Here is a 19069-nt window from a genome sequence, read left to right as displayed (position 1 = left end):
CGACCCCCGAACCCCTTGACGACAGTACCGAATGACCTCATTGAGCAGACCATATTCATCACAGTTCAAGCCGTCATCATGGTGACAACCTTGCCCAATGCGACTTGGACCCATGGAAGACTTTTACTTCTAAATTGTGTATTTTGTTCGAACAATACTTGTATTCATTTCTTGTATCTTTCTTAACTACTTTCTTACCACCTTCTGTTGTGTCCCGCTTAGCTTGATATGTTACTCAGTATGACAATCTGGATTGTTTACGATTCATAAAGATAGATTCGATAATGAGACGTTAACGCTATCAATCTGATTACACGCTCATATATTCAACAAAGGATAACATGTCATATGGATGTAAGCCCGAAACAAAGATATCCAAATTCTGCGGTTCTAACATCACTTCCAATGCAGTCTAATCATTCCAACCGCTCACAGTAGTATATGGTCATTATTTGCAGTTGATTCAACCACACCGAACTATATGTAGAACATGGTGTCCTGAACATTAGGATGGATCCGCACATCCGCATTTTCGACCTTTAGGCCCGGCCCACTACCCGTGGCCACGCTTCCAGCCAGGGAAGGTTCAAAGGCGCTACTGAGGTAGCAACGCGCCCGAGTACAGACCAGATCCGCATAGTACGCCGGCGGACAGATGCTGACAGCCTTGGTAGCTCTACCGAATAGATAGCACATATGATGTGTTAGAGCCTCTAAGACATCCGCGGAGTTCTGGTACGGGGGCCTAGGTTGCTGTCGGCAGAAGATCTCATCCCAGACCGTGAAGTAGTGGGCGGGACGAGCGGTGCCCTTCAGCGCCGTGTGAGCCTGGAGGTAGAAGTCCCAGTTGCGGGCCTCGGTGACGCCGCGGTCGACGATGGTGCCGTTGCTGGGGTTGCCCGAGCGGTCGGCGTCTCCTTCCTTGGTTGGGTAGAAGCGGGTGTTGTGGCGTTTGCCGACAATGGCGATGGAGATGTGCGGGAGGCCTTGCTTTGTTAAGCTCGCTGGGTATGTCTCCCTACAGGCGTTCTTGAGGAGCGGGAGCTCCTTTTGGACGACTAATTCGTACTGGCCTTCTGATACGCCGTCCCTGTACACGATGATGTTCTCAGGGTAGGCTTTGCTGTGGGAGCGGGCCCAGCGCTTGAGGTGGGCTTTCAGCATGTCACTCAGGTCTTGGATCATTTCCTCGCGCGATCTCTGTACTCTGATTTCTGCGGGCCACTGGCTTAGAGTAGAGTCGACGGAGGCGACCATGCCTGCGACACTGGGGGCGTTCGCAGATGACCCGGGGGAAGGGTGGGTGACGTCCATGCCGACGAGCATTGTTTTGTTCTGTCCGATGAGGCCTAGTTCTTTTGCATCTAGGAGTTGGTTGGCACCGCCTAGTTTCAGGTTGACCTTTAGTCCGACATTCGCAAAGTACTGGGGGTTTGCGTCCCGGAATTTGTCAGCTAGGACGTTGATGTTCCGCACGCCGTACGTCAAGTCGCATGCTCTCTTGATGCAGTTATAATAATCCGCATCGCTGAATGGCAGGACCGAGAGGATCAAGGAGGGCTTCTTGTTCATGAGTCGCCCAACTGCTGCCGTGATTCCGGCCTCATAATTGTCTTTGTTAACACTTATGGTTTCACCTCTGAGGGCTCGCTGTGCTGCAACGCCCATCTCGTTTAGTTTGGCTGTGAATCCTCCCAGAACATTGTCGAAGTCCTCCTGGCGAGCGAAGGGTGGTTTGGAGCCATCGGCGTTTATCACAAGCCAAGTCCAGACTGGGAGGTTGGTCGACGTCGAAAACCTAATCGATCTCATGTTCCAGCTGCCAAACTGCGGTTTCACTGTCACTGATTTTTGTGACCGCTTTGACGCATCCTTGTAGTAGACATTCGGTGCTGGGAGCACCCGGCCTGGGACAGTAATGAGGTTACAGTCTGGCTGTATGCCGAAGTTCTCCTAGGCAGATCAATTAGCGGCCGTACTGGTGGTAGGCTAAGTATCACTCGAAGCGCTTACAAGAGTAGGACTCTGAGGAGAGAGACCAAGCAGCTGAGTACCTGTCGTGACTATAGATGCAGCATTCTGCGGGGGAGCGCGGACGGCAAAGTTCAGCATGTTTCTAGTCTGGTTTGGGGAGAGCTTTGCCTTTGCAGGCTGACCCGGCACAACCTCACACACTTCGACAGGCAAGTAGCTTGGGTTCTCTGTTGTTCCGACATTGATCACAGGCATGTTAGGATCTGTATTTGTACCGTAATCTGCAGTCTGTTAGCTCTAAACTCTTGGTACATCAGCAAGAAGCACCTACTCTGGCGAAAGAAGTCGGCCACGCTGATGTATGCGCCGGCCTGTGCAGGGCCTGCCTTCGCGGGTTTCTTGCCCTTCTTGCCTTTGGCACCGCTGGATGCGCTCTGGGAGGGTTGCTGGCCAGGAGCTTCTAAGAAGAATTCTACTTCCTTGGGTCCCGCACCATGTCTGGGCACCCTTGGGGGGTTTGCCTGCGACGCACCATCATTGGTGGTTGCCAAACCGGCGATCGCTTTTATTCTGGGCACGACATCTCCCCGTTTGTTCTTCCTCTGAATATGTGTTACTCTGACTCTCAACTTCACCAAAAACCTCCGGAGGGCGTTGACGTCCCGGTGTCGTGGTTGATACTCTTTTATCACATGGGCCAGCGGTCCTTCCTGGTAACAGGCAATGTACTTGACTTGGACGTTGAGCAAAAGGCGAGAAGTAGCTGTACGAACACTGATGAAAAATCCCCGAAGGGCTTCAAGACCAGCACCGAGGTCCCATTTCTCGCACAAGTCCCCACGTATAGCATAATGCTTGTTCGCACCAACGGAGGCAATCCAATCCTGTATTTTCGGGTGGTTTCCTAGAATGATGTTCATCGCTTGAAGCACTTCCGTCTTAGAGCCAAACTGGTCATCGGGGTTGGTCGAGGTTAAGTAAGCTAGAAGCTCAGCAGGGTTGAGTCTTCCTGTGAACTGGCACGTAACTCGGTAGACCTTTGCGTCCTCGGAATACTCGTCATCATACTCGCCACGATAACGAACATCGTACTGATATATTTCCTCATTATCGAGAATCTCGAGGTTGGTGATCAAAGTAGACTTGTAATCTGTAACAATATTCTTACCCAACTCGGAGAAATGCTGCTCGATCAGAAGTTTAATGATCTGCTGGGCTTTCTTGCCTGCTGGGGGCTTCCTGGTCGCTGGATCAGGCGAGATCTCAACACGGTAGCGAAACAATTGTGCGCCAGCCGACTTCAAGTTAAGATAATTGGCATACAGCATCACTGGCTGACCTCGAGTACCATAACCGGGTCGCTGAGGGTACTCAGTTGGCTTGTTTTCCCTCGCTGTTAGAGCTGCGGCCAAGGTATCCTCAGTCTTTGTAACCTGAGTACTTGGAGGAGGAACCTGCCCTCCTGGACTCCTACAAAAGAGAGCCACTGTTAGTATGCATTTTTGCTAAAGCAAAGAGGATGACAGGTACCTACGTGTATATCCTGGGGCCTTGATCACGCCCTCTAAACGATCCTCGTCCTCTATCCCCTCCGCGTCCCCGACTTCCACCACGGCCTCGATCTGCTCCACGACCACGACCTCTGAAATCTCCTCCAGGCGGACCCTGACGAATGGGTAGCTCCGTGGTGGATCCACGACCGCCTCCGCGACCGCCACGGCTGGCACCTCTGTCGCCTTGTCCTCTGCCACGATCGCCTCCTCTGCCCCGCCCCCGTGGGGTATTCCCTCTTTGGGAGGACATTATCACTTTACGTCGACCAGTGAGGTGTATAGAAACAGACGGGCCTCATCCGAGTGAAAAAAAAAAAAAAAAAATAAGGTAGCTACTAGCGGGTTGGTAGGAGCGAGTGAAATTGGGGATTAAAGTTGGTGGATGAGCGCTCTTGGGGGGGTTTTAGTACGTCTTATGCCCCTACATCAAGCTGCAGAGCGTAGTAGCCCTGTCTGTAATGTGACAACAGGTTGTCTATTCACTAAGAAGGCTGTTGCCGCTTTGCATGGATGGCACTAGTATCATGGCTGCCCATTCGCGGGCGCAGGTCGCGTTCCAATGACAATGAAGTAATCTCCAGAGAAGAGGGGCAGTACTGATTGGGAATGATTATTGTTTGGGAAATGATTGTTGGGTGGTCATTCTGGCTGCCATTGTTGATCCAGTCAGAAGCGCCAAAGGAGCTGTACATCGCCAGTAATGGATGGGTATTTTCCAGCAGTACCTCTCTGGGTAAATGATGCTTCGTTTGCTCCCCTATGAAGGTCGTTTGTGTTTGGGCTAGAATTACATTCATTGTAGTTAATTGGAGTTATTACCGCTGTTTAACGTTACAGAAGAAAGGCAATATTGAATTCTAAAAATTGCTCAAGTTATGATACTATTAGGGCTTGGGGAACTGGCTGTATCTATGTCAGTATGAAGTATTAGTGTAAAGGACATACATACATACATACAGTACAGTTCCCTTGTTGAAGCAGTGGCTCCACTTGACAGCTGTACCCAACTGAGCGAAGCATCCATGGAAACATAGTGAATATCTGAGGGAACTAGGCTTAAACTAACCTCCTTATGACTCAAAGCTCATCCGTCTCAGCCACATTCAAACATGCATGGCAAATAAGATCGTCCTTCGCCCGCCCTAGATCAGCCAACTCCGTAAGTCTAGAATATGGAACATGGTTCTGATCTAATAGGTAATGCTTCGTATTGGACCTGCCCAATCTTTTACCACGACTTGTATAGGGTAGTACGATGTCCTACCAGATTTTCAAGAAATCTAGGTAGAATATACAAATAAAAAATAGAACATAAAGCAAATCAAAGAATGGTAAATACTATATCCTGGAGACAGATGGCCTGTCTTTGTTTTCCCCTTTCGGTCTGTATCCGCCCCACCTGTATTATATAAAGATATTGTCCAATCAACGCTCACCACTCCGGAAGAGTGAGCAGACCCCAAACGCGTGACAGGGTGATAACGGAGATAACTCTTGCCTACCATACATAGTTTCATATGATTCTCTCACTAAGCAAAAGCTTAAGGTGTCGACGGGAAGGGAGTTCTTGTGTTAGTTATATCTTCCGCTTTTCTCTTAAAAATTCGAACGCCTTCGCCAGGCACCCAGGGAATCTTGTGCAGACACCCTCTTGCGACTTTTCCACTGACTCCGAAAGATCCTGATAAGCATCTCCTGCCCGCCCGACGTCTTTGGTCCAACAAGCTTCGCGGCAGGTTGATTAGTCGCCTATAAATTGGCCCCTCTTCTCGACCGTTCTCACCCATTCCTTCTCGGGTTGCGCTCGCGATTCGTGTGAATCCCAAATCACGAAACAGAAATCCCCATCTAGACCAATATTAAAAAACCGAAAAAAAACTTGCGCACTTTACGTCAGTGGGCTCTTTGCTGGGTAAAACCGCGACGAGTTCCCTCCAGAATCGCCTCCGGCTTAAATCGCTTTGCGATCTGGGTTGCTAAGGATTCGACCACTGAAACGTGACCGAAGGCATCAGCAAAGCGTCGTGCACCTCGGTTACCTCCCACAACCGTCCGGTTCAATTGCGCTGGAATCCTAGCGATACCTGATTTACCGTTGGACGTTCGTCCCTTGTCTCTGGAGCTACATCATACTCAGGAGGGATATTGGGGGTGGTCTTTCGGCTGGAGGATTTTACTAGTGCGATTGCCATTGAGTGGCTCAGGGACACTCTGCGCTGGAGGGGGTCCTAGACAATAGGAAACCCAAGTGTTGTTCGCAGCTCGCTCTATCACATTGTGGTTCTTGCGCCAGCCCGCTTAGGAACGGTGCGTGATCGAAACAATCAACTTCGACCCAAGTTTATCATCGTGTTTATTTTATCGGGAAAGCATTCATCAACATGTCTCCAACCCCGCCATCCACGACCTCGTCAAACGCTAGCGCATTTTCGCCCGAAGGACAGTACAGGGTCATCCGAAAGAGAAATCGGGTGCCACTTTCCTGTGGCCCCTGCCGACATAGGAAGTAAGATTCGTACCCTCTCTCTGAGACCTTTTCGAGCAATTTCTGACAGTTCGTGACCAAGACTCAAATGTAACCGTGCTCACCCATGTGAAAACTGCGTGAAACGAGGAGATGCTGCCTCGTGTACCTACGCCCAAGCAAGCACACGCAAGAAGAACGCCCCGCAACGAGTGTCTCCCAGCTCTCCAGACGATATGCAGAATAGGATAGACCGACTGGAAAGCTTGGTTTTGTCGTTGATGACAAATGGTTCACAGGCCGCGGGCCCGGCTGCGGCTATGGCAGCGCTCTCTGGCAACAGCAGCAGTATTGGTTCTACCCAACATACAACTGATCTGGATCTGGATGAAGACACCTCGGGTGGCCCCGAGGAGAGCGACACAGAACAAGTCACAAAATCATTTGGGATAATGAAGGTCGACAATAATAAATCATATTACTTTAGTGAAGCGCATTGGGCGTCTGTCCTCAATGATGTAAGTTACTTTCATCTGGTTCAGCTTAGGCCCTCCGTGTTAACATTGACTGTAGATTGCCGAAGTGCGTAATTACTTTACTACGCATAAGAAACAGTATGAGGAGCATGCGGAGAAGTTGAAAGCAACAAAGCTTCCGACGGACGTGCCAGGGTCCACATTGCTCTTCGGTGCTATGAAAACAACTAGTCGTGCGGAGATCATGTCTTCGCTGCCGTCCAAATATACAACAGATATCTTAGTCGCCCGGTATTTTAACAGTTATGACCCCTCAACCAGTAAGCTTACTACCCATGTGCTCTCCATCTTCATGGGATGATTCTCACGCAGATCTCTAGATATTCTACATGGACCTACATTCCAGGCGCAAGTAAGAAACGCTTCTCCTTCAATATGTGTCCATGTTTGGTACTAACTGCTCATTAGTACAACAAACACTGGGAGGACCCCTCACAAACCTGTATAGTCTGGATTGGTATGCTGTGTGCGATTATGCGACTGGCCATGCTGTCGTATCATCGAGAAGGAGACGAACCGCCGGAGTTTCGAGGAAAGACTTTAGATATGGCAGGCACCTTCCGGAACCTGATGGCGCAGTGTTTGACGCTGGCTGATTATACCAAACCTTACCCGTCATTAATTGAGTCCTTGATATTCCATCTGCATGGAGATTGGATTCAAACAAAAGATGCAGATGTGTCCGTTTGGGTGCTTGTGGGCGTGATTGCTAGGTTGGCTATGAGAATGGGCTACCATCGCGACTCAAAGATGTTTCCCAATATCACGCCTTTCCAAGGTGAAATGCGTCGACGAGTGTGGACAATAGTGCGGCAGTACGATCTAATGTTCTCATTTCAAGTGGGCCTCCCCAGTATGATTCGCTCCACAGATAGTGATACAGAATTTCCACGGAATTTGTATGACGATGACTTTGATGAGAACTGCAAGGAGCTTCCTCCGTCACGGCCGCCAAACGAACCCACACCGGTCTCATGCTTGATAGCCAAAGGTCGCTTAACATATGCCTTTGGCCGTGTTATTGAACATACATCTTCCATACAAAGTCCATCTTACGATCAAGTTATGGAAATTGACGCTGAACTCCGCCGAGCGAGGGACTTGATCCCTGAACATCTTGTTGTTCGCCCTGTAGAAGAGTCACAGTTGGAGCCCCCGAAAATAGTAATGGCACGATGTGCTGTAGGTTATCCTCAGGCAAATAAATACACTCTGGGTTACTGACTGTTTCTAGATAATGAGTGTGTATCACAAAGCTCAGTGTGTTCTCCATCGACGATACCTCATTCGAGCGCGCGAAAATCCTCGATTTACATACTCGCGGAGAGCGTGTATTGATTCTGCCATGGAATTGCTTCGATTCCAATCAATGCTGCACTCCGAAACAGTGACGCGCATCCGGAACAAACATGACAGGCTTACTGCACTCGTCTCTACAGACTTTTTACTTGCTGCGACCATCGTTTCTCTCGACCTCTACCACGGACACCAATTCCAATCAGGAGGCCGCACGTCCGGCGATACCTACGCATGGGGAAGAGAGCGACGCGAGGAAATGATAGCGGCAATACAACGCTCTAAAGAGATCTGGGATGAACTTCGTGACGATGCCCTGGAGGCGTGGAAAGCGTCAGGAGCTCTCGGGGTGATGCTTGCCAGATTGAACTTGGGCTACTCTGACAGCAATGCCGCCGCACCTACCTTCGAACCTCAGGATGAGAAGCAAAGTGCCGCCATGACCTTAGGCCTTCTCAGTAGTGGAATGAGTCCCATGAACTCGGCTCCCCCCGCCTTCGGCGATGGCACCCTTAAAATGGGCGAGACGCCACTCCCACCACAGGGAGGATTTGGAGCGACAGCAGATATACCAGGGGCTCCCTCGCCTCTAAGTGCCATGTTCGGGCAAATGCCAGATATGCAGCTCCCTCTCGATTGGGTATGATTACCTTGTTCAACGCGATTTTTCGAAGCCCGACTGACCAATTATTAGGACACCTGGGATAACTATATTCAGAATGCAGCACTTGATGCCTCGAACCAGTGGTGGCCAACAATGGATCAGCAGCAACAGCAACAACCGCAGCCACAACCACAATCTCAGAATGCGTTAGGCTCTGCTGGTTTAGCATCGGTGCAAAATAGTGCTGCAGACAAGATGCGCTCATTGCCTTCTTTTTCCAACGTATTTTACCCTGATGCCAACGTTTACGATAACAACAATTCACCGCCGAACAATGCGGGTACACGTTAAGCCAGTCTGAGATGCTTATTGTCTTAGAGTTCACCTTTCTTCTATTCGAGGCTAAGGAAAATTACGTTAATGTGGTCATGAAGATTTGGTCAGTCCTGGAGTGTAAAATATAACGCTGGTGGGTTCTATTGGTTGCCATTTCTGTTCGCAATACTCCGGGTCTCTATGTCAAAATGTTTCTGGTATAGATAATGATGGGTCACCGGCGCCACTGTATATAATTCGTTATGAAATATGTAGCTCCTTTTACGCTCTGCTCAACCCCAAATCCAATGAATAGGGCTTTCACGAAAATGTGAGCCCTGTACGAGAGGATATCTCCTAAATGCACAACTGCAAATGATCTCCCAGGAGTGCCAGAGGAAATCGATACGTTAATCACGTGACACTATCGGTCTCGATAAGCCAGAGGTTTTTGCGCTGAAAACCTTCGAATGGGCATATGTGCAAACCCCATTTCAAAATTGTTTTTGTGATTTATTGATTGTCTATCATATAAAGATGTGAGTTACAAAAGGGCAAGACGAAATACGTGTCATTCGATGAGCTAACTCATACTTTTAATAGGCATTGCTTCAGGCGCGCTGCTTCTCGGCTCCTCTTTTCGACACCACGGTCCACATGGGCTACTTCATCTAATCTTCGAATTGCTATCCCTCGTCAGACATCACATCTGCTGCAGAGTAGATGGAACAGCCAACATGTACCAAGTCAACCCGATCTTGCGAGCAAAGATGCAGCAACCACAAACGAAAACGATGAACAATTAATACAAGCCGCTGTCGGGTATATGGAAGGTACCTCTACTCCTGCGAACGAGACTGTAGACCACATTTCAAAAAAGAGCGAAGCACAACCACAACCTACCGAAGAAGAATCTAAACGCGCGAAACGCCTCCGGCTTCTGAACAAGGAACCCGACCCCAAAGAGACAGTCTTTGTCGGCAACCTTTTTTACGATGTGACGGCGGATGACTTACGGAAACAGATGGAGAAGTACGGAGTTGTGGAGAGTGTGTATATTACTTTTGACAATAGGGGAATGAGTAAAGGGTGAGTGCGGGTTTCCATCGGCACGTGTGAAAAGAATTATGGCTTTTTCTAACGGTGGGTACTAGATTCGGTTATGTGCAGTTCGACTCCATAGATTCCGCGAGACGTGCAATTGACGCGATGCACATGCGGGTATACGAGGGGCGCCGAGTCATCGTGGCATTTGCGCAGAACAATATCGACCAGCACCGGAACCTGAGACCTATCTCTAGAACGTTATATCTCGGTAATCTACCATTCGAGATGACTGATCGAGATATAAATGAACTCTTCAGGGATATTGTCAATGTGATTGACGTACGGGTATCTGTGGACCGTCGAACTGGCATGTTTAGAGGCTTTGCTCACGCTGAGTTCATCAACGTCGAGAGCGCACGGGCGGCATTCGAGATTCTCAGCAGAAAGGCACCATATGGCAGGAAATTACGACTTGACTATAGTCAAACGAATAGAAGAGCGGATCGTTTGGAAGACAACACCGAGTGACTCGACAAGATCCGGTGTTTGTAATTTTGATGTTTTATTGTGGGGAAAGATTTCACGCAGAGGGACGGGCTGTGGTTGATTTGTGTATCATATATGCAGCGGAGACTGTGCTGTACTTTGTACAATATCTACATAGACTTATACCAAAAATTTGCATTTCAGCGCGAGACACATACTATTCAGCAGTACAGAGCAGCCAAGGCCCAGAATTGGCAATTATTAATCTCCATGAACCTCCGCGGCCACACGTGACTACCGGGGTGCCTCGGCATTCGCCAATCTTTCCGATCGGTTTTAGGACGGCTCCGAAACCCCACGCTTGGGACTATCAGGAGGGTTGAATCGTGGAGATAATACCTTCTTCCAGTTTTCCGTTTTAACTTCCCCGGACATCATTCAATGCCAGACGATTTATCCGACGGCTAGCCCCTATTTATGCTATATTGAATCCGGTTACAATAGATTACTTTGAAGATGTCATTCCTCGGTGGCGCTGAGTGTTCTACGGCGGGAAACCCGTTGACACAGTTTACAAAGCACGTACAAGATGACAAGTCCCTCCAGCGGGATCGGCTCGTTGGGAGGGGCCCAGGAGGCATGCAAGAAAGCATGCGGTCCAGAGGTATGATGGGTGGACAGGATCAGGTATGAACGATCTGAACGCTACACCGTCTTATTAACTCTCCCCCCATTCTAATGATAGCCCGACGATGCACGCAGATGATGGACGAGTTTGCCCAACAACCTGGCCAAATCCCCGGGGCCCCGCCACAACCTTTTGCGATGGAACACCTGAGACGCGAGTTAGACCAATTCCAGACTACGCCACCTCGGACTGGCTCTCCGGGCTGGGCGGCCGAGTTTGACCCCGGTGAGCAGGCTCGCATGGAGGCTGCCTTTGCCGGGCCTCAGGGACCTATGATGAATAATGGCTCGGGATTCACACCGGCGGAGTTTGCCCGGTTCCAACAACAGAGTAGGGCTGGCGTGCCTCAAACTGCCAATCCGGTTACTTCTGGTCCGTCGCCGATGATGTCGGGTTTCCAGCGTCCTATGGGTATGGGCTATATGGGCATGGGTGGCATGGGTGGTATGGGTATGATGCATTCTGCTTATAACCCTATGGCGATGCAGCAGCAACCAGCGGAGGCTACTACGCAAGACAAGGGCAAGGGACGAATGGTCGAGTTAGACGACGAGAACTGGGAGGCACAGTTTGCTGAGATGGAGACCGCGGATACTCAGAAGTTGGACGATGAGGCTAATGATGCTATCGAGGCGGAACTGAACGATCTTGACAGGTCAGTCTTCACCTCCAGCACTAGTAAAGAAGCAGATTACGATGCTTTTGAAAACGTATGGCAAAAAGTTCAAGCTGAGACGGCAGCAAGCAGGAAACTGGCAGAAGAAGATACCGAATTTAATGTTACTGACAGTTTACACATGGGAGATATGGGAGAGTGGGATAACTTTGACTCTCTCAACACTCGTTTCAGGGACCCTCAGCTGGGTGATTACATGTTTGAAGACGAGAACATGTTCAAGAATGTCACCAATCCATTTGAAGAAGGTGTGAAGCTCATGCGCGAGGGTGGTAACCTATCTTTGGCTGCTTTGGCTTTTGAAGCCGCGGTACAGAAGGATCCTCAACATGTACAAGCCTGGACCATGCTGGGATCTGCTCAAGCTCAGAACGAAAAGGAACTGCCTGCCATCCGTGCTCTAGAGCAGGCTCTGAAGGTGGACCCGAACAATCTGGATGCGCTTATGGGTCTCGCCGTTTCTTACACAAATGAAGGCTATGACTCCACGGCCTACCGTACATTGGAACGTTGGCTTTCTGTGAAGTATCCACAGATCATTAATCCCAAGGATCTTTCATCAGACGCAGACCTAGGATTCACAGATCGCCAGATCCTTCATGATAGAGTCACGGACTTCTTTATTCAGGCAGCTCAATTGTCGCCTTCGGGTGCACAAATGGACCCAGATGTGCAGGTCGGTTTAGGTGTTCTTTTCTACTGCGCGGAGGAATATGACAAGGCCGTGGATTGTTTCTCTGCCGCCTTGGCCTCCACTGAGTCGGGAACTGTGAACCAGCGGGAACAGCTCCATCTGCTGTGGAACCGTCTCGGAGCCACTCTTGCCAACTCGGGTCGTTCTGAGGAGGCCATCGAAGCTTACGAGCAAGCCTTGAATATTAATGCCAACTTTGTCCGCGCGAGATATAACCTGGGCGTGTCATGCATCAATATCGGTTGCTACCCAGAAGCTGCTCAGCATCTGTTGGGTGCACTGTCCATGCACCGTGTTGTCGAGCAGGAAGGCCGTGAGCGCGCCCGTGAGATTATCGGCGGAGACGGTGTCGACGATGAACAGCTTGAGCGGATGATTCATATCAGCCAGAACCAGAGCACCAACTTGTATGACACCCTGCGGCGTGTGTTCAGCCAGATGGGACGTCGGGATCTGGCCGACATGGTCGTGGCTGGCATGGATGTGAATGTCTTCCGGAAGGAGTTTGAATTTTAAATGATGCCATTTAGTTTTCTTTGAGTTGCGTGTTCCTTTCTTTCTAGGTTCCACCTAGGATGCGGTGTCTATACGGTTTATGCCACTGTTAATATGTTGGATACCATGGTTCTCCATATATGGGTCAAAATGCAGCGCTTTCGGGTTTAATATGTATGATGTAGACTACGGACCTGTGAATTACTGTATAGAGTTAGCTGTGCCATTTTGAGTAACCTTCCCCTCTGCTTTGCTCCTATATAAAAGCTTGCCTAGCCCTTTCGATCTCTTGTTTCTTTTCCTTCGCCACGATCTGGCCAGCATCAAGCTGCAATGCTATTCAGTCATCCAGAAGCACTATGTCGCTGGTGGGGTAAGGTTTAGCCTAATATGGCATAGTGTATGATCTTAATGACGGTCAGTATTACTTACTATTGGTTCAAACTTCAAAGTAGATGGCCATCTATAGAGTTATAGTCTTGGCAGGGAGATCGAAATCATCTTTCATTCTTCTAACATCAGTGTATACTCAAACATGAATATCAGTCTATGTGACCAGAATGGCACTTGCCATAGTTGAAACTCCAATATCGCCTTCTACTAGAGTGGATCCAATACGTCTCTGTCAAATACAATGAAAATGAAAGGGAACCACACACATGTCAGAGACATTTCATATTTCTTAGAAAACAGACAAAGAAACATCTTTCTGCTGTCCTACACAAGGCGATGTCCTTCTTTTAGGTGGTCAGTCCATATTGGTTGAAGGTCTGGTATGTTCACATCATCGATTCAAACCTATAACAGGACCAACTCTCCAACACTCCCATTGTCAGCTACACGCAAGGAAACCTGGGACAGTACTGCGCAATGACCGAGAAATCTTGGGCTGAACAGGCCATTGATAGGTTTTTTATGGCCTGAAAATCTCCCACAAATGCGACCAACTTGCTCTTTCTATCGCTGAGGCGTCAGATGTCCGCCCAGTTGATGTCCCAGGATCCTTGAGCTACACTGTCATCTGTACTAGGACCCAAGGTCAGGATGAGGATCCTCAAGAAAGCATTATCATGTCTTTTCGGGAATCAGCATCCGGGCTCGATGAGGACATGGTCAGACTAGCCCGAGCGATTCATGGATGCCCAGTGCCGCACATGAGGAACCACGGCGTTATGAAAGGTTCTGACCCACCACTCAACATCTACACTATGCCTTTACTACCTGGAGTTGCGTGTCTCGAAACACTTAGCTGTCAAGCTGACATGGGTCATGATGAAGAGGCCAAGCATATTCGCTTCATAAAGCACCTCGCTAGGTAGGAAAGATCCACTAGTTCTTCCCTCTCCTATTACTTACCAGTAACCGGACACGTTTATCTTCTTGCTAACGTTCAATGGAAAGGTACTTTGCTCGGTGTTGGTCCACACCTCAGCCTATGGAGCCTCGCATGCGCGCCCAGTGCCGAGCCGGAGTCTTCCACAGGTTAGCGGTCCTTAAGGCGTCGCGATCAACTGAAGTGCCGATCTCAATAATTTCCGAACTGGAAACTACCCTACCCCTGCTCTTCGCTAGTGAATATCCTCAGGTTCTGACGCATGGTGACTTGTCTTATACCAATGTGCTTGTCAATCCAAATACATATGAAATCACAGGCATTGTCGACTGGTCCCTCGCGGAGGTGCAACCTTTCGGTATTGAGTTAGATTGTCTCTTCTTGATGACAGGGTGTATGACTCTAAGTGGCTGGCACTATTACACCTGCCGGCCGCAGCTCTTGGAGGCCTTCTGGGACCGAATTTTGGACCGTGTCTGGAATTGAGGATGATAGTGATGTGTACCAAGATAATATTCGTTCTATGGCTGAGACAGCGGCCAAGCTTGGAGCTATCTTGCGCTATGCATTCAATCGCAGAGCTGATGGCGGACCTTCGGAGGTGCTATCGACTTCTGACGCCATGTTAGGAATGCTGAAGGCGTGGCTTGACGGGAAAGCTACAGAATAGTGACCGGGGGGAAAAGCTAGCGTACAAAAACGACATGTTTGCAAGGGAACTAATATCGACAGAAAGGAGGGTGCGCGGCGGCTCGCTGTCTAAAATGGAGGGCTGCTTCTGGCGTCGATGTCACAGGTCCTCAGATTCTACTTGTAAAACAATGAGGAAGACCTTTTGAAAAGTTCTAAAATAGATGGCGTTCCTCACTGTCGAGTATGTAGACTGCGAAAGGGAATGAATAGGTTAGTAGGGCTGATGATATTTGCCGAGAATTAAATCAGGCAGTCATGAAATGAGCCTCGGAAGCTTGTCTTTGGAGCTCCTCCGCATTCTCGCCGCTCTCCGCTTCCCGGCAGTCGGGGGCGGTGGAAGTAGCCAACTTTCATCCATGTCGACCAACTTCATTCTATGATATCTTTTCAAATTAATCGAATCGAGAAACAGCGATCATGGCCGTGGCAACAGGTGCTCAAGTGATCGCTCGGACACTGCGCGATGTGGGTGTGGACGTTATCTTCGGCATTGTAGGAATTCCGGTGGTGGAGATCGCCGAGGAAGCTATCAACCTGGGCATTCGCTTTGTAGCGTTCCGCAACGAACAGGCATGCAGTTATGCGGCCAGCGTTTATGGATATATGACGGGACGACCAGGTGTCTGTCTCGTTGTAGGAGGGCCGGGTGTTCTCCATGCATTGGCGGGGGCAAGTTCATCTCGCAACTGAAGCACTGTCCGGCTCGTACTGACCGTCGATACTTCGATAGATTGGCAATGCCTCCGCAAATAATTTCCCACTTCTTGTTCTTGCTGGCTCAGCCGAGACAACCGCTGTGACGAAGGGAGCCTTCCAAGAGATGGATGCCATCTCGTTCCTGACACCCCATACCAAGTTCGCGGTGCGAACGTCATCTATTGATTTCATCCCTGGTGCTGTCAAGAACGCCTATAGGACTTGTTGGTATGGTCGCCCCGGACCAACCTTTGTCGACTTACCTGCCGATATTATCCAGGGCAAGTCAGCTCCAGGGTTCCGTTTGCCAGAGCCAGAGACCTTGCTGGTCCCGTCCCCACCGAAGGCGAGCGGTGACCCGGCATTGATCCTCAAGGCCACCCAACTACTAAAGACGGCACGCTCGCCGCTCCTAATCATCGGCAAAGGCGCCGCATATGCGAGAGCAGAGTCCGGAATTGGCCGTTTAGTCGAGCAAACACAGATCCCATTCTTGCCCACGCCAATGGGCAAGGGTGTCATCCCGGACTCCCATCCACTGAATGCGTCCAGTGCACGCAGCACAGCCTTGAAACAGGCAGACGTAGTCCTGGTCCTCGGCGCGCGCCTAAACTGGATCCTACACTTCGGCGAAGCGCCCAAATGGTCCCCCAAAGCAAAGATCATCCAAGTGGACATCTGTGCAGAGGAGATCGGACGCAATGCCGGTACAGCAGAGCTAGGTATCGTCGGAGACATTGAACTGGTCGTAGACCAGTTAGTATCCTCTTTGTCAAATTGGCGATACGATCCTTCTCCCGCCGAAGGCCGGTTCCCAACACTCCTGGCCGAGTCAGCAAAGAAGAACGAAGCAAAAGCCCAGAAAGCGGCGCTTCGATCCACGCCCCAGAATACCCCCCTGACGTATCAACGCGCCTATCATATTATCAAGTCTACGCTGAACTCACTGACTCCCTTCGAAGAAGGGAACATCGTATACGTCTCCGAAGGTGCCAACACTATGGACATCTCTCGTTCGATGTTCCCGCTCAACCATCCCCGTCAACGTCTTGATGCCGGTACATATGCCACTATGGGCGTTGGCATGGGATACATCGTCGCTGCCCACGAGGCATACAACGCATCCCCGGGCAGCACCAAGCCTAAGAAGATCGTAGCTCTGGAAGGCGACAGTGCATTCGGCTTCAGCGCTATGGAAATCGAGACTTTGGCACGTTACAAAATCCCAGCGTTAATTTACGTAGTCAACAACTCTGGAATCTACCACGGAGACACCACGACAGAGGATGCCTGGAAGACCCTGCAGGAACAGACCGTAGCCAACGACACGAAATCAGACGACGGAAAGAAGGGACTACGCTCCACCAGTCTGCTGTACGAAACGCGGTACGAAATGCTGGCCACCATGTGCGGTGGAAAGGGGTACTTCGTTCGTACCGAGGAAGAACTCGAAGCTGCTACGCGGGAGGGATTCTCAAATGATACGGTCACGGTGGTGAATCTTATCGTTGAGCCTGGTATCGGGAAGAAGATTGGATTCGCATGGCAGGGGACTAGTGCACAAGATGGCCAGGCTAAACTGTGATTTTGTGGAGCTTTATTCAGAATATAGCCCATCTCTGATTAGTGGATTTATGGTTGATTCGGCTGTGTGTACTGTATATATGATCAAGGATACAATGATAATATATGAGACTGGGGAATATGTTTCTCTTTTGTTTATACTTATATGCTATACAGTATCAATACATTATACCGTCATCAACATGCTGGCGTTCTTGTACCAGGTCAACAGCGGGTTCTCGCCGCTTCTCGTCTCAGTGTCTTCGATGTATGCCCAGCGGCGGACAAAGTCTTCATGGCTCATGACCTGGGTTAACTTCCCGGTAGTGGCCCGGTAAAGGTCCTCGACGACGTTAAAGTCCGTAGGGAAGAAAATATCAAAGTACCCCTGATGTACCTGTTGCGCGAAGTCTCATTAGTAACTTTTTCTCCGCAATATACTTATAGAATCTTAGGGTAAGAAAGACGTACAAATGGAGTAGACACCGGCACAGTCCGGCGCTTGTACCGGGTCTGCACGACGGGCGCATTAATACCCGGAATGGCATCCGGAAGACTACTGAAATCACTGGCGACGAGCCGGTGTCCTGGGAAATATGTATCCAGGATGTCGAAGAATTGCATGAGTCGGGTGGGGATATATTCAGGGAGGGTGAAAGAGCGCTGGAAGGGGATGGACCTGCGCAGACCGCGGGTGAGCTTTGGGCCCAGCGGACTAGGGTATTCGCGGCGTGCAGCAGCCTGTCTCACACGGAGGAACCGCGAGGCCACGGGGTCCAACTGCGCATTGTAGTATTCGTGGAATTCGCCGTCCGCGTCGATGAGCACTCCGCCCTGCTGGGGGAGTTCCGTCGCGGTATCGTAGCGGATCGCATCGTGGGAGAAGTTGTCGATGACCTCGAGGGCAAGGAAGAAGCATGGGGAGTGCACGTATGTATCCCAGTCGAAGATAGACTTGTTGATGATCTCGACGTGGTCCAGATGGCCTGCGGCGTTGATCGAGTCCATCAGGTTCTTCATCTGGAGGCCCGCGAGGTTGGACGAGATTTCGATGATCTTGAACTTGGTGCGCTGGTAGACCTCGTAATCTGTGTCGCGGATGAAGTCCAATATGTTGATCATCATCGTTCCGTTTCCGGCACCCATTTCGTATATGATCAGATCGTGGTACGGGTACAGTGTTAATTTGTAGTTCGATACCAGGTACCGTGCGATCGTCTCTCCGTAGTAGGGTCGGAAAAGTTCCGTGGGTGTATGCCACAGCTGGCGAGCTATATCCGGTTGTACCTCATCTAAGTGGTCTTCAAATTCTGTATACCGGTCTCCTAACATCCGATGGAACGCTGGCCCGTCCTCGATGTTATTGAAATCGAATGGTTCACCGGGACTGAAAATGGTCGCGTGCTTTGAGAAGTACCCATAGTGGGGGTTATATAGACTGTCTAGAGTGATGTTAGAAAGAGCATGAGTAGCAGTACTAAGTATCAGCGGTGCACTGGGGACAACATACCATCAATGAATTCTCTAGTCAACATCTTCACCTGTCGTGGCCGCTCCCGTCGATGGCGCAGGTCTTTGGCCGTGACCAGCGGGAATTCCTTCAACTCCTGTTCGATATCTTTGGGGTAGTCGCCCCTTTTATTCCAGTTCATGCCATCATCGACATTCTTTCGCCTGGCTGCCGAACGTCGCGTGAGAAATGGACGGCATTGTTGACGTGGTGTGGATAATTGAATGCACTGTGCCCTGCGGCCTGCGAGGGCTGATGAGGACCGAAGTGACTGACAGGCAGGATGTCGGAACAGCTGCCGGAACAGCTGGCTGAGGACTGGGGAGTCCATGGGCAGATGAATTGACAGCAGTGGAGGGGAACAAAACGGAGAGTCGCAAGTTGCGTTGCGAGAGCAAGACGGAGAGAAACGACCTGCAACTGCTTAACGTCGGATGTGGCCCGAG

At 50.0% G+C, this 19069-nt stretch overlaps 5 protein-coding genes across 5 annotated transcripts; 3 read left to right on the top strand and 2 right to left on the bottom strand.

Annotated features, from left to right (window-relative positions):
- Window positions 1-477: 477 nt before the first annotated feature.
- Window positions 478-5314, bottom strand: AO090005000621 (putative RNA interference and gene silencing protein (Qde2); the record flags this gene model as incomplete). Its single annotated transcript, XM_023234020.1, has 4 exons — window positions 478-1953; window positions 2014-2255; window positions 2306-3376; window positions 5311-5314. 4 exons carry the CDS (start codon window positions 5312-5314, stop codon window positions 478-480), a joined length of 2793 nt encoding a protein of 930 aa, XP_023089033.1.
- A 2861-nt stretch (window positions 5315-8175) lies between these two features.
- On the top strand, window positions 8176-8778 carry AO090005000622 (uncharacterized protein; the record flags this gene model as incomplete). The annotated part of the gene is made up of 2 exons (XM_003189139.2): window positions 8176-8463; window positions 8518-8778. The coding sequence occupies 2 exons, from the start codon at window positions 8176-8178 to the stop codon at window positions 8776-8778; spliced, it is 549 nt and encodes a 182-aa protein (XP_003189187.2).
- A 2013-nt stretch (window positions 8779-10791) lies between these two features.
- On the top strand, window positions 10792-12849 carry AO090005000623 (uncharacterized protein; the record flags this gene model as incomplete). Its single annotated transcript, XM_023234019.1, has 2 exons — window positions 10792-10962; window positions 11038-12849. The coding sequence occupies 2 exons, from the start codon at window positions 10792-10794 to the stop codon at window positions 12847-12849; spliced, it is 1983 nt and encodes a 660-aa protein (XP_023089034.1).
- A 2422-nt stretch (window positions 12850-15271) lies between these two features.
- On the top strand, window positions 15272-17135 carry AO090005000624 (indolepyruvate decarboxylase family protein; the record flags this gene model as incomplete). Its single annotated transcript, XM_023234017.1, has 2 exons — window positions 15272-15502; window positions 15585-17135. 2 exons carry the CDS (start codon window positions 15272-15274, stop codon window positions 17133-17135), a joined length of 1782 nt encoding a protein of 593 aa, XP_023089035.1.
- Window positions 17136-17300: 165 nt separating this feature from the next.
- AO090005000625 (class I SAM-dependent methyltransferase) lies at window positions 17301-18954 on the bottom strand (the record flags this gene model as incomplete). Its single annotated transcript, XM_001817617.1, has 3 exons — window positions 17301-17510; window positions 17585-18555; window positions 18624-18954. The coding sequence occupies 3 exons, from the start codon at window positions 18952-18954 to the stop codon at window positions 17301-17303; spliced, it is 1512 nt and encodes a 503-aa protein (XP_001817669.1).
- Window positions 18955-19069: the final 115 nt, after the last annotated feature.

This window comes from Aspergillus oryzae, chromosome 1 (assembly GCF_000184455.2).
Source record: "Aspergillus oryzae RIB40 DNA, chromosome 1".
Classification (NCBI taxonomy): Eukaryota; Fungi; Ascomycota; class Eurotiomycetes; order Eurotiales; family Aspergillaceae; genus Aspergillus; species Aspergillus oryzae.
Note: the sequence above shows the minus strand (reverse complement) of the source record. Positions and strands in the feature narration are given on the sequence as shown.